Raw genomic sequence first — 15,732 nt, forward strand, 5'->3', positions numbered from 1 at the left:
TCCTCCGTATTTGGTGGTGACGGGCTCGAACCCCGGTCTAATCAAGAAGTGTGTGCTATGCACTGCTGCTCCTTCCCACCTGGCTACGGAGGCGCCCAGTTGTGATATGCAACACATCTTGAACAGACTTAGCACATTTATTGGAAAAACAAGCTTTAGATAAAGGATGAGATTTTAATGTGGAGTGTGGAATAAAGGATTTCATCCCTACAAGAATAATTTCCTTAACTCAATCTAAGCAAACACTGACATTAGAAAATTTAAAACAATAATCCAACCAAGGAAAAGAAAAACAAAAATCCTCCAGATCATCCATTTTTCACTCTTTTAATGCTAAGAATGGCCATGAGAGAAAGGCTTCATTGGAGAAGAGACCAACACCAAGTTGTGATCTGAGGCACCTAAATGACCACTCACTTTGATCATGTAGTTGGAAGGATGGTCCATGAGAAACAGATCAAAAGCATTATCTGTGTGATTAGGTCTTGTATTTTGATGGGTAAATGAGCAATTTGTATGAGGTCATTAGTAACTGCAAAAGCCTCAGCATCTCAACATGGATCACCAGGTCCATGTGACTAGGAAACTGAAGCCAACTGGAGTTGTGAACATTAAAATCACCAAGGAAAATTATCCTACTGTTAGCAAAGTTGAACTGCAGAAAGTCGAGCTTCAAAGAGAGGAAGTTAAGAGTTCCTAGTGATTAGTGGAATTGAAAGATAAAAAAATGGAGATTGCAAATTACTAAATCTCTGACAGGGAATATAAAAGCAAACAATGCACAGATACCACTTCTGAAGTGAAAGGAAACATACAGAAAATAATCAGGGCAACTGAGATGAGCAGTGGTTGAAGCAACTGATAATTGGGATTCTCTCAGAAATAAGTGGAGCTCGGCAGACTGTAAGTGTAAATGGACATAATTGAGATTGGAACTGAGACCACATATTTCTGAAATGAATGTGTGGAAGTGTTTTTGAGGCTTAGTTCTTTTCACAGATAAGTTTGTTCTAAAGTTTGACTATTTAACCCGGGCTTTTCACACCTAGGGTTGTGTGTGTGTGTGTGTGTGTGTGAGAGAGAGAGAGAGAGAGAGAGAGAGAGAGAGAGAGAGAGAGAGAGAGAGAGAGAGAGAGAGAGAGAGAGAGAGAGAGAGAGAGAGAGAGAGACTTCAGAAATATGTGGTCTCCAATTATAATAGCCATAGGGTGCAAGGAAGCCTGAGGCTTTTGTTGCACCAGCAGCAAAAAAAAAAATAAATTAACATACATTATCTGACATATATGTATCACAGTTTGTAAGACATTTGTTCAGTTATTACTATTGGAAACTTAATTTTCATTAAAAATAGTAATAACTGAACAAATGTCTTACAAACTGTGATACATATATGTCAGGTAATGTACATTCATTTAATTTTTCTTCCTCTTTATTCCTGCTAAGCGCAATTAAAATGAGAACATTTTCTCTGTTGCATGTTCTCCCGAGTTTGGTAGTCATTGTCAGTGGGTTCCTCTTGTCAGGAATTCTAGGATATGGTGGAACCCGCAGGCTGGTCATGTCGAGGCAGGAACCTAGTTCGGGTAGGCATGCCAGGTTCAACTATTGATGACTCTTGACTGGGGTCCGAGGGTAGCTGGGGGGGGGGCTCCAAGTAGTAAGCAAAAGGAGTTGGTGATAGTGGGAGAAGTATTGGGTGGGGGAATAGGAGAAGGCATTCCCTAGAAAACTAAGTGATGAGAGTAGTAAAAGAATACAGGTTGTAGTGATGGACAGCGAGTCAATCCCACTCTGGAAAGGGGTCAGCAAGTCCACCTAGTGGTGGGTCCCCAGAGGGGTTGATATCCTACCCTCTAAGGGTTAGTGTGTGATTCACTGTTAGGGAGCCTACTAGGCCATGGCCTGTTTCCCACTCAGCATGACTGAGTCAGATTGTGTAATCTTACCCCATATTGGTGTAGGATTACACAATCCTACACAGTTAACTGTCATGGTCTGGAGTGTCTTCCAAGTTTGGTAGTCATTGTCAGTAGATTCCTCTTGTCAGGAATTCTAGGAACCTAGTTCGGGTGAGCCATCAGACGTCATTGCCATTTGAATACACGTTCTGCGAATTCAATGAATGCTGCAAAGTTTTCCTTCATTTGTTAAGTAGAGGTGCCTGTTCTGGTGCACATACCACCATGAGAGTTTGAAGAGGCATTTGCAGGCCTTAGTAAATCGGACAGGTAAAGGTAATGCAGTGGGCTGTCTCTGGCATTCCACAGGTGTAGGCAGGGTTTTGTACCATGCTCAATTGATAACAGATTGATAACAAGTGTAAAGTAATGCACATATGAGGAAACAGCTTAAAATGTGTGGACTGCAGAGTTTGACATCCAGACATCTAAGAGGAGATCTGATTGGGGTGTATAATGCACCAAAGGGATTGAGTAAAACGAAGGAGGAAGGTTTGTTCTCCCTCATGGGGGTGAGACAAACTAGTGGGCACAAATATAAAATCTCGGAGAATAACAGAAGTTTGGATCTGAAAAAGTTCACCTATGGGCAGTAGGTTGCTGAACAATAGAATAAGCTGCTGCTGCCTCCTAACAGTGGAGGCAATCAGTAAGTTTAAAGCAGAAATGCATGATTATCTTGTGGGAATGGGATAGTGGGATTTGTTTTTTTTTGCATTTTTATTATTACTATTATTTTATTTATTCATTTTTGACTAGTACAGAAAAAGTTCATTTCCTTCCATCAAATGGCTTTACTGACACTTATTTAATAGCTGATAATGAAATCTGTTAGATTAAATAGATTTTCAAATACAAAATTAGCTTTATGAAACCCATTCTTGATAGTTTTAACAAATATTATAAACCACAGTGTCAACATTCAGAAAATAATCCTTATACACTTCGTATACATCCTTTACCAACACAAAGACAATGCGACCTCTTATCAGGTACATTTTTCTCGAAAAATAATTTATTTGAATGTTTGTGCTGTGTTCTAAGTTTTGTGCACACATGATTCCTAACAAATATAAAGCACAATTCTTATTCCAGTAATAGAAATATGTGAATACAGTAGGGCCCCACTTTATAGCGTTTCACTAATACAGCAGTTTCCAATTATATCCATGTTTGGTGCTTGTTCCACTTTTTTGGTGTTTTTACACACGACACGCTCAGCAGAGGTTCCGAGAATGACGTCGCGTGCCATTTTATTGTCGATTCAGTTTGTTTACAGTACTTGTCCACTCTTTTTTTTGTATTCTGGTAATTTTCCAAACTTTCAAACTTTTTAGTTATTATATTGTATTATATATAATATTTTTGTGCTAATTACAATGGCATCTAAGTGTAGTACTAGTAATAAAAAAAGGAGTTGTAAGCCTCTTGCTTTAAATGACAAGTTAGAAATGATTAAACTAAGTGAGCAAAGTATGTCTATGGCTGAGATAGGCTCTAAGTTTGGCTCACCAAACAGTTAGTATAATTGTGAATGCTAAGGAGAAAGTGTTGAAGGAAATTAGAAGTGCTACACCAGTGAACACTAAAGTTATAAGAAAACGTGATAGCCTTATTGCTGACATGGAAAAACTTTTACTGATCTGGATTGAAGATCAAACCAGTCACGTGCCTTTAAGCCAAGCCATCATCCAGGACAAGGCCCTAAATCTCTTCAATGCTATGAAGGCTGAGAGAGGTGAGGAAGCTGCTGAAGATAAATTCGAAGCTAGCAGAGGCTGGTTTAATAGGTTTAAGGAAAGAAGCCATCTCCACAACATCAATGTGCAGAGTGAAGCAGCTAGTGCTGATACAGTAACTGCAGAATCCATGTGATCCTTCTAAGGTCATCGAAAATGATGGATATACTAAGCAGCAGATTTTCAACATGGACAAAACGGCCCTATATTGAAAGAAGATGCCATCTAGGACTTTTATTGCTTTAAGCGGAGAAGTCAATGTCTGGCTTCAAAGCTGCAAAAGGCAGGATAACTCTCTTGTTAGGAGCTAATGCAGCTGGTGATTGCAAGTGATGATGATTTATCACCTATGATGATTTATCACTCAGAAAATCCTAGGGCCCTAAAGAATTATGCAAAAAGCTAGCCTCCCTGTTTATTATAAATCTAATTCAAAAGCTTGGATGACCGGAGATCTTTTCTCAAATTGGTTCACGGACTATTTTAAGCCTACAGTTGAGACTTATTGCAAGGAAAAGAAATTTCCTTTTAAGATTTTACTTCGTGGAGACAATGCCCCTGGCCATCCTAGAGCTCTAATTGGTTTGTACAAGGAGATAAATGTTATTTTTCTACCTGCAAATACGACTTCATTGCTACAGCCTATGGACCACGATGTAATTGCAACGTTTAAATCGTATTACTTAAGAACTTTTGCTATGGCTATAAATGCCTTAGACAGTGATACAGTAGCTGGGCATAAACAAAATAAATTAAAAGCATTTTGAAAAGGTTTCATGATTTTGGATGGCATAAAAACTATTAGGGATGCTTGGGATTGGTTGGTTGGTTGGGGATTTATTCGGCATATCAGCATCTATGGCCATAGTGTGCCAGATGCATGGGAGGAAGTTAAAGAAACAACACTGAAAAGTGCTTAGAAGAAGCTAATTCCCAAACTTATAGACAATTTGAAGGCTTTGAGAATTCAGTGAAGGACGTCACTACAAATGTTGTGGAAATGGCAAGGGAATTAGAACTGGAAGTCGAGCCTGAAGATGTGGTAGAATTGCTTGTCTCTCATGATGAGACCCTAATGGATGAAGATATTCTGATTGAAGAGCAAAGAAGGATGTTTCATGAAGAGGAGTCCCATCCTGATGATATTCCTGCTATCCCTAGAGAAATGACCACTGAGGAATTGGAAGAAGCTATCAACTATATAGAAACAGGGATGGCAGCTTTTGAGAGAAATGATCCAAATTTCAAAAGAAGTTCTAGAGTGAATGCAAGACTTCTAGACAATGTTGCATGCTATAAAGAAATTCTAAGAGAAAGGAGATGGAAATTCATGAGGCAAAGTTCATTATTTTCCCACTTTACAAAAGTACCATTGCAACCTTCGACAACAACAGCTAGCCTTGAACAATCTTCAACAGCAACAAAAACTCCTGCAAGAGCTTCAACCAAGTTTCCATTGTCAAAACAAATAAGATTCGTTAATGAGTAAGATGATGAAAATGTGCCATCTCCTTCATCCTTCCTACAATAAATATATTCATTTTTTCAAATTTACATTCATCAATCACTATAAGCTAAGAGCGAAAATATTAACATAAGCAACGTGTGTACTGTATATTCATTTGATTTTTGTATCGTTTTTGTTGCTCTGTTGCTCACTTAATATATGATAGTTTAAACATGTTATTAAGCTTTTATATGCATTCACAAGTGAAAAAAAGGCTATGTTCCACTTTTTAGCGGGGGTCTGGAACCTAACCCGTTGTATGAGTGGGCCCATGGACTCCTCAAGGCCCCATGGCCTTGAGGAGTCTATGGCATGCTGGAAACCAGGTGCTGCCATGTTCAAATGCATTCCAGAATACTGTGAGGCACTTCCGAAACTATTGCACGGTAATGCAGGCATGCACCTCAGAGGAATCCCTGATAGGGGTTTATATACAGTACTCTCTCGATTTTCCAGTTAATCCAAAAATACAAAAGTCCCCGGCATACGTAAGAGATATGTTCCAGGACTTCTTACTTCATCGAGCTTTATGTAACTCTGGAATGACTAATAACATTTTTTTTTTTTTTTTTTTATGTAAACCCCAAACACGAGAGTATTAGAACCTATAGTACTTAGTACCGTGCTTGGGTTGGAGGTTGAGAAGACGAAAGAAGATATTTGTTGACTTTGTACTTGAACTTCTGTAGACTGTAATTTTCAGGAAATACGTATGAAGGAAGGTTGTTCCAGAAAATGGAAGTTGAATAAATAAACGAGGAAGATGAAAAGTTGGTTCTGTGAGTTTGAAGCTGGACAGTAAATGGATGTTGGCTGGTGACGGCACGTGTTCAGACTGTTTTGAAAGAGAGAGCTGGAATTATAGAAGCCAATTCAGAAGAACAGTGCCCATGGAAGTATCTGTAGAAGAGGCATGCAGCAAAAACAGTACATCTATGAGACTCTGTTAGAAATGAATCATTAATTAACCTAACTTCCCTCTTCTGAATGGAATCAAGAAGCCTGAGAGAGGTTTTGGGGGCACCACCCCAGATGTGGGAACAATATTCCATGGCAGGGCGGATTTGCGATTTATACAGAGTGAGAAGCTGTTTGGAAGAAAAGTAACGCCGAGAGCGAAAGAGAAAACCAAGTTTTTTAGATGCAGAGGAAGCAATATTTGTAATGTGCTTGTGCCAAGAGAGATTAGAAGTCAGGGTAATCCCCAAAAGAGATATATCATTTTGCCTAGAAATCGGAGTGTCACTAAAGATAAGCATAGGAACAGAAGAATCCTTTTTGCGCGATATAAGACAAGACTGAGTTTTAGAAGGGTTGAAATCAACTAAGTTGTCTTTGCCCCACTGGAGAATTACCTGAAGATCAGCATTTAAGGAATTGGTAGCAGATTTTCGAGAAGTTGAAGCTGATTGAATAGGGAAAGGTTTCTCAAAATGGAAAGTGGAATGCAATGTGCTTTCATTGGCAAACCTATGGGTAGGATTTCCAGTCAATGTAAGAAGGTTAATAATATACAAGAGGAAAAGAGTGGGGGAAAGAACTGAACCTTGGGAGACACCAGTATTAGTGGAGAAGTTAGAAGACACTGCTACTATATTATTATTGACAAATCTGAATTCCGGGTGATACTTGTTAATGTTTGGCCCTTTTGATACATCCTTATTATAATGATTCCTTAGAGATTTAACAGATGCACCGTTTTCAAACTTTTGAATAATTTCAAGTTTTTGTTTAACTGAAAACACAACTCATTTGCATTTGCCCATAATTTTCCCGATTTCTAAACAAAAAAAAAAAAAAAAAAAAAAACAATAAAAAAAAAATTTGTCCTTTTGCAGTGCGACGGAACACAACAATCGATGTGACGCACTAAAACAAACTAAACAATTGGTCTCACTTTTTTTTTTCTTTTTTTTTTTTGAGTGGCAGGTGTGAAGACAGTGGGGATTGCAAGATAATAGGTACACTAATCTCCCAATGATGACTTATAATGCCGCTTATTTACAACTTCCAAAATACCTGTTTATACCTATTCTAGTTATTACTTGAATTTTTTGATTTCTGGTTGATTATTATTATTATTTTTTTAATTTGGAGTCTTGAAGTGTCCCGGTTAATCGAGAGTCTGCTGTATATGTGATCTTGCAACATTGCCTGGATAACATATTCACTACATTTTGAATAAAGTGAATAAGGTATCCAATCATATCTGTTTATGGTTCTGTTTCTATAGTAAAATTTATGAAGAAAACTTTTCTAAAAAAACTAACTTTAGTGTGGTAAAAGTCAGAAGTGAAGTAAAGTAAAAAGTACTGATAGTTCAGGCTTTTACCAATGTGAACTGGTAAATCCTAGTGTTTACTGGAATTTGGGCTTTTATAGTAATATGCATAAATGTTGAAAGAGTTTTTTATTCTCATTTATTTTATTTTCAAAATATGACAAGACTTTAATTGCAAAAGTTCTTAAAAGATTTGTAAATCAATTTGTATCATCAAAAGTTCTTGTTTGCAGCATTGAATTTTGATTTGATTTGATTTGATTTTTTTATGGCGCATCGGCAGCTAAGACCGTAATGCGCCAAGTCACTGCAGCATTTGAAAGTTCATAAATTGCATATTCTGAAAGTTTGTAAATTGGATATTGAATAAAGTGGGATAATAATGAATTTTACATAAGTACTTTTGTTCAAACAAACCCTGCACGCAAAGTTATATTTTTATATTTCTGAAACATAACTTGCAAAGTTATGTTTCAGAAATATAAAAATATATTTCTGAAAATAATTCTGTCCTAAAGAAATTTTTGTTAAAAATAATGCATAGTAATGTGATTTATTTTATGTGATATATTTTATATACTGTAATTTTACAGTATATAAAATATATTATATGCACAAATTATATATAATTTGTGCATATAATATAATGCTTTTTTTTTCAAAAATAAAAACTTACTCTAAATGACTTTATAGCAAATCCAAGTAAATTGCGAAGTTTGCTACCAACTTTTACTTTCATATGGATCGCATTATCTGGAAGATTAGGAAACTGACATACTTGCTCGTCTTCATAGTTTATTACTTGTCCTTTGGTATAGTTTTCTACTAAAAGAGAAAAAAAAAAAAAATGGTGGCAAATTCAGGTTCTTTTATGCAACTAAAACAGTGATTTACAATAATGCATCTTAATATAGATTAATGAAAGTTAAAAGCTCTACTACTAATACATACACCTTAATAACCAAAAGTATTCACCCTCCCCCATGAATATTGTGTAATGTTGCCAGAAATGCCCATGCATAAAGGTCCCATACATAAATGCAGAGACTCCCAATGTAACTCGTATGGGTTTGCCCATGCAGTAGCATGTCAGAAGACAGAATGGGTCATGGATTGGAACATACAGACTCAAAGTGTGATGGCAGTTGGCTACCACATCTGTAATCTTTCTGTGCATGTAACTGCAACTGATCTGGGCTTCCCAAAATCCACTGTGGTAGATGCTACTCAAAGATGAAAGACCACACATGATATCACAATTATAAAGGTCTGGACAACCTCAACAAAATATTGAAAAATATTCATGTATGTTGTCTGCAAAAAACATCATGGAGTAGATCCAAAGGCTACAGAAACATCTGTTAGTGTGCAACAATCTGTAGCAAGCTGTAGAGAATTGGATTCAATGGTAGGGCACCTGTATGTAAGCCCAAAATCAGGGTTACCAATGTGAAATAGAATTTGAAATGGTTAAGTTCCTGATGTTCATGGGCTCTAGAACAAGCAGAAGGTAGATCTAGCCTTCGACAAGGTTCTACCTGGCCTGCAAAAGAATTTAGAAAATTATTGCTAGAGCCTAGAGGCAAAATATGAAGCTATAGCTTTGCACATCAGCCAGCTTCAAGGATGCTCAAACATAAGCATCCATGTCAAACATAAGCATCTTAATATACACGACACACTGCAAGTAATATTGGGGACACAGACAAAATGAGTGTGATGAATATGGTAATCAGGGCCATTCAAATAGTTGGGATTGCATGATAAACATGTAGGTAGCAAGCCACAAGAGTGACAAAATTTACTTTTTATAATAAATTTTTCACTATTGAAATCAAAACAGTTTACAACAGAGAGAAAATAAAAATATTCTTTGCCTGTCATGTGGGATCAATCAAATCGTAGACAATATTTCAGTAATTCACGCTCTTAGTCTACTCAGCCCACACAGCTGTAACTCCTAATAGCTGTCATTGAAAATGTTTTCTTTGATTTCTCCAATGAAAATTCCACAAATCTCTTATTCAAGTAAAATTCAGGAATTAAGTTAAACCTAATTTTGCACATGCTGAGTGTCATGTGTCACGTACGACTTCTGGTAGTGAGCTGGCATCACTGATGCACACTTTTCTCCATTCAGAAATGCCCTCTGACTTCATGACTTTGAAGTTGTCTGAAATCAAACATGCAGTTCAAATTTCATGCAGCAAATACTCCCGTTATTGACAGGCTGGCATTCAATTATATGCATTTATTGAAGTGCATGAGTTGTTTGTTTGCATTTCACTCACTGGCAGGTCTGAAGGGAGTTTTGATTTCAAAAATTAATCAAAAATGTTTTTAATATAAAAATGGATTTTTCAGTTGTATTCAGGAAAAACTGAAAATAAAAGTGGCATTAAAAAAAGTGAAACATTTTGATTTTTTTTTTTTTGCTCATTTTTCAAATTCATGCACGTGTGGTCAAAGTGACCTAATGTGCATAGAGGAAGAACAATCCTTTGTGTAATTAGAGACAGGTTAACAGTAAAAGTATTTTTATCGGTTACAGTTAATATTATATAAAAACTATGCTACAAAAAATGAAATGTTTATTATATTTTCATTTTTTGATTATTTCTTTTTATTATTCAAATATTTGGGTAAACTTCAGATCTTGGGTACTTCCATATTTCGACAAACAGACAGGAACATTGGCAGGTGCCAATATTTTAAATAGGGAACTCATTTTCGAATTTTAAAACAGTGGGATGGGGGGATAAACACCCTACCTAAACTAAGCACTCCCCTCCTTGACGACGATGCAAACAATCAGAGAGAGAACGTCTTCCCAACAATCACCCAATCGCATAACTGGACTGTACAATCACTCTGTTTTACGACCACGCCCACTGCGCAGAGACAAGCGGTACCCAAATAATGGAATTTAGGGTGCCTCCGTAGCCAGGAGCAGCAGTGCATAGCACACGTTTCTTGATTAGACCAGGGTTCGAGCCCGTGACCACCAAATACGGAGGATGCGAAAAGGTCAGGGAATGACCACCACATATCCCCGGAGCAATATGGCCTTAGTTGCTAATGCTCCTAAAAACCAAATAACAAACAAACAACAATGGAATTTAGCCAATATTTGAATTAGTTTTTTGGAGGGCAGTATGTTTTCCAGAAAGAATGAAAAAAATAACTATGTTTTTAAATATTCCTTATGTAAAATTAAGTTTTTTTTTTTATAAGTTTCATATTTTTATCATTTTATTGCATGTGTAAAATAATTTTACATGTACAATACAATTTTATTATTTCAAATGGTGTATTTTGTTCTAGTGATAACATGTCACTAGTTGAGGTTATAGTGATCACTGGTTATTAAAATCAGCCACTTTAGAGAATCAAATCTCAATGAACCAATTCAAATCAATAACATGAACTACACTTTCATTGTTTATTAGAATCACATTGTCAGTTATAAGAATCAATTTTGAATGCCTCTGATATTTTTCTGAAGTACATTTCTGGAGGTCACAACCATAAAACAATTTGCAATTTTCAGTTTATTGAGCCTTCTTGTTTGTACAATCTGTTATAAACAGGTAGTTACTACAGCTTTTACAGAACTTGCCCAGTCTGTTACTGATAATTTCGAAAAGGAGAAGGAAAATGAAGATGAACCTGAATGAATTCCAGTTACAAAACGGCAAACTCTTGAAGCTACAGCCACCCTGAGGAGAGGGTTGAAAGAAACTGGTGCATGTGATCATGAATATAGACTGTTATACAATATTGAAAAATCTGTAAACAGACTTTGTATTGATAATTTAAAGCAATATAAAATAAGTGACTATTTAAAATTATAATCATATTACAGAGTGTTATTTTTAATTAATATGTATATTAATTATAAGTATAAATTTATTTTGCCAACCTGTGGATATTCTTCCGATTTTCATGGATCATTTAATTGGTAATAAAGTGTAAATTTGTGCTTTATATCTTTATAGCCTCTAAATTATATTCGTCGATTTTCCCTTATTAGAATCGAAATTCAATTTGCAAACATGATCATTATAACTAGTGCTCACTGTATGCATACACTGGTGTTCAAAGAAAGTGCATCACCTAGGAATTAAACATTTCTAACCCTTTTTCACGATGGCATATTACATTAATGACTACATTAATTACATTAATCACAAATAGAAATATACACAAAATATATTTATTAATATTAAGGCAAAGCTAAGTAACATTCGACAGGTGCTTTCAAAATATTCCAAAATGAGCATTTGCAATCTTTATACAACAGTTTTGGTAAACACGACAATTATGACTGAAATGTTATCAGAAACCATCAATTTGCTTTAGTTTATCATTTTAAATGGAAAACAAAATGAAATGTTCACTAGGTGCAAACTAATATTTAGTTGAACCGCCTCTGGTCCTAATGACAACAGCAGCAGCAGCAGCACACCTTCGAGGCATTAACAAGATCAATTTCTGAAGATAATCAACTGATAGTTCATGGTTCCAAACACGAATTATGGCTTCCTGAAGTTCACGAAGGGTCTTTGGTTTCTTTCTGGCAACTGCAGATTCCACACAATGCCAACAGTTCTCTATAGAATTCAAGTCCGGGCTGTTTCCTGGCCAGCTAAGAATTGTAATGGACCGTTCTTACAATAATTTTTCACCTGTAACAAATGTAAACACATTACTGTTGAATCTCTAATGCAGAAGTAAAGCTAAAGTAACTACAGAAGTGCCTACTTACACTTTTCGCCCGATGACAAGGAGCAGAGTCGTCCTGAAACATGCAGTTAGTTAGCAGGTTGAAATGGTCTCCAATGGTTGGCAGCAATTTGTCTTCCAATATAGCCAGGTATCCATTAGCACTTACAAAACCTTTTATAAACTGCAGGTGCCTACTCCGCGATATGAAATGCACCCCCATATCATTTGATTGGTAGGGAATTTCACTATAGACACATAGTCTGGATGGTATTCTTCACCCATGTCTACGGCAAATCATTTGTCTCCCATCAGAGCCATGCAGGTTGAATTTCTTCTCATCCAAGAAAATACCTGACTTCCACTGCTCGGGGTTCCATTTGATATGCTCCTTACACCAAATTAATCAGGCCATTTTCATTTTTTGTGTGATGAGGAGCGTCTTCTTAGGACAGCGGGCTACAAGTCCATTTTTGAAGAGGCATCTTCTGACTGTTACTGCACTTGCTACCATGACCGTATGTTCTTCCCATTCTCTTTTCAGCTCAGATGAAGAAGCTTTACAGTTTTTAAGCTATAAGCGCTTCAAAATGCGGTCCTGTTTTGGTGTAGAGACTTGCTTGCGTCCAGTTCCTTATTTCCTATCAGCAGAACCAGTATTCTTGAGTTTGGAAAGAAATCTACTCACTGTCGACTGATTACTAGACACTCTATAAGCAATATGACAGGAAGAATATCCTTCCTCAAGCAATATGACAGGAAGAATATCCTTCCAAAGCAAAAATAGCACTCTTTCTTCGTGGCGTCAACTGCAAGTAACTTACCATCCTGACACAAACAAGGAATGGCTGTAACTCTTGCAGAGCGTGCTTATATAGCCAAAAGTAACAGCTGATGCAATATTACATCATCACCTACGCGTGTCAATCTTATCTGATACAGTCTGTAAAAAATATTGCCATATACTTAAGTTATTCGGATGACAATTACAATTTTAAGGGGTGATGCACTTTCTTTTTGAACAGCAGTGTACATAACCCTACGAACAGGACTGATGGCAATTTATGCGAGCAAGTGGAGTGGGACACAGAAACTTCTGCACTTGCATGCTCTTACAGAAGTAATATATTTCTTGATAGATTAGATGACTGCTTTTTATATCAGCATACTACATGTCACATGGGAGAACAATATTCTTAGTTTTTACCGAAGGTTCCAGTGATAAAGAAAGGTTCTAATTTGCACAAGAGGATTTTTGTTTTTGTTTTTTTATGATGACCCCAAACACAAGGTGTAAGAACCTATAGTACTACTATACTGTATATGGGTAGATAACTGAAAAGAAATAAGATACTTGTTCGCATTATAAAATAATAAAATAAGTAATATTCTGAAATTGCATGTAAAGGAAGGGTTAAATTCCAATGAACACAGGTAAAAGTTAAATGAGGAAAATGTTCTTCCGTGAGTCAGGGCTGGGCAATGAATACATGCTGACTAGTTGGGGCGCATGTAGTAGTAGGCATGTGATGCAAGAAAGAAAGTGTATGAGCTTATGCAGCATCAGCCAAAAAAAAAAAAAAAATTTCACACAACCATTCCCTCTAAATGTTTGTTCAGTTCCTCCTTGAATTAATTTAACTTATCAACTTTCACGACAGATGGAAGTTTGTTCCATCAATTAACCACCCGCCGGCTAAAGGCAAATTTCCGCACATCTATTCTACATCTGTCCTTTCTTAATTTGAATTTATGCCTCCTTGGGTTCATAATCTGAAAAAGTGGAAAAATCCCATCAGAATTCAGCATGCTCAACCCATTCAAGGCCTTATATACCTCAATCAGATCATGTGCAGGTGCCTGTGTCTCCAGCCATTGCAATTTGCAGAACTTAAGCCTCTCTTGGTAAGAGGATCCTTTCATTCCCCTCACCAATCTTGTTGTCCTTCTCTGTACACACTCAATCAAATCTACATCCTTCTTAAAACGAGGCCTCCAAACCTGTACACAGTACTCAAGGCGTGGCCTGACCAGTGCCTTATACAGAGGGACAATCACCTCCGTTTTCCCTGCTAGCAAAATTCCTTATATCATTGACAAAAACCCATGACCTGCCCTGGCAGCCTGTCTGCATTGCTCAGAAAACTTTATATCTGACTGCACAATTACTCCCAGGTCTTTTTCATTTTCTACCACCTTTAGTGTAGTACCACACAGTTGGTACGTTTCTCTGGAGTTACTTCTACCCATATGCAGTACTTTGCATTTGTCAAGGTTAAACTTCAGTTGCCACTTCTCAGCCCATCTTGCCCAAATTTTCTAGGTCCTGTTGCAGTAGTACACTGCCATTACTGTCATTAACAACCCTGCCAACCTTTGTATCATATGCAAACTTCGACACTAAGCCTGATATACCTTCATCAATATCATTGATAAATATACAAAACAACAGTGGATCCAACACCAAACCCTGTGAGACTCCACTAATTAGTCCATGAAGAGCAGCACCCATTGATTACCACCCTCTGTCTTCTCCCACTCAACCATCCTTTTATCCATTGTAGCAATTTATCCTTAATACCATTCTGCTCCAATTTGTACAGCCTGTTTTGTTCATTATTTTCACATTTATTTGGATATTGCCCACGGGCATAGCCAAGAAAAGCAAAAAAAAAAAAATTGAAAAGGGTCATTAATCAACCCGCTCCTCTCTTTTGAACAGGGACTAGAAGATAAAAAAAATTCAGATGTACGTAAATCAAATGATTGTAAACCGAGGGCTCAAGGCAAAACTAATATTCAGAGAAGCATGAGTGTCGAGGAAATTTATTTTTTCTTTCCATAATGTAACACAAAATCCAAACATCTATAGGCCAGCCTCCCCCACCGCACACCTTTTGTACTAAACCGACGTAGTACAGTATAAAATAACAATTATATCTGTAACCCGAAAGCTCACTGCACAACTTCGTTGTTTTGTTAATATCACGCTCTTAGAGTAGACCGGGGTTCAAGCCCCGGTCTACTCAAAGAGCGTGATACTACTGCACTCCCGCTCCTGCCCACTCGGCTACGGAAGCATTATTCAAAGAATAAATGACAGTATACTGCCTAAAATGTAATCACAATCAAGATGTCCATAATACCCATCTTTCCCCTTTTATACAGTGACCAAAATACGTAGCAAAAATTGACGATTATATAATACTCACATTCAGCAGTTTCCATATTTCTCTAATGGTGTTACAAATGACGGAAAATTTAAGGCTGAATTCCATACAACAAACCAAAACAACCTAAATAGTTTCAATAATTGACAATAGGGCGAGAAATTATTGATCGGTTAATTAAAATTTATTTAATTCGGGAAATCCCATTTTATGTTATTTAAATAAGAAAATCGAATTTCATTTAATATAATTAAGCAAATCCGACTCACAGATTAAATAAGAACTACTCTAAACTAAGCTAATATTTAGTCGAAAACAACCACAAATATTTATACTGGAGATATTTAATATT

General features: G+C 36.6%; 1 protein-coding gene across 1 annotated transcript in view; it reads right to left on the minus strand.

Moving 5' to 3' along the window:
* Rpp25 (ribonuclease P protein subunit Rpp25) overlaps nt 1-15,506 on the minus strand; it is a 70,439-nt gene extending 54,933 nt beyond the window's left edge. The window contains exons 1-2 of the mRNA XM_090383058.1: nt 15,423-15,506; nt 8,162-8,310 (exon numbers count right to left, since the gene is read on the minus strand). Of these exons, the coding sequence (XP_090239184.1) occupies nt 8,162-8,310; nt 15,423-15,438 (165 nt within the window). The 5' untranslated portion in view covers nt 15,439-15,506. The remainder of the gene's footprint in view (nt 1-8,161; nt 8,311-15,422) is intronic.
* Nucleotides 15,507-15,732: the final 226 nt, after the last annotated feature.

This window comes from Mastigoproctus giganteus, chromosome 10, assembly GCF_048544385.1.
Source record: "Mastigoproctus giganteus isolate SK-2022 chromosome 10, ASM4854438v1, whole genome shotgun sequence".
Lineage (NCBI taxonomy): Eukaryota > Metazoa > Arthropoda > Arachnida > Uropygi > Thelyphonidae > Mastigoproctus > Mastigoproctus giganteus.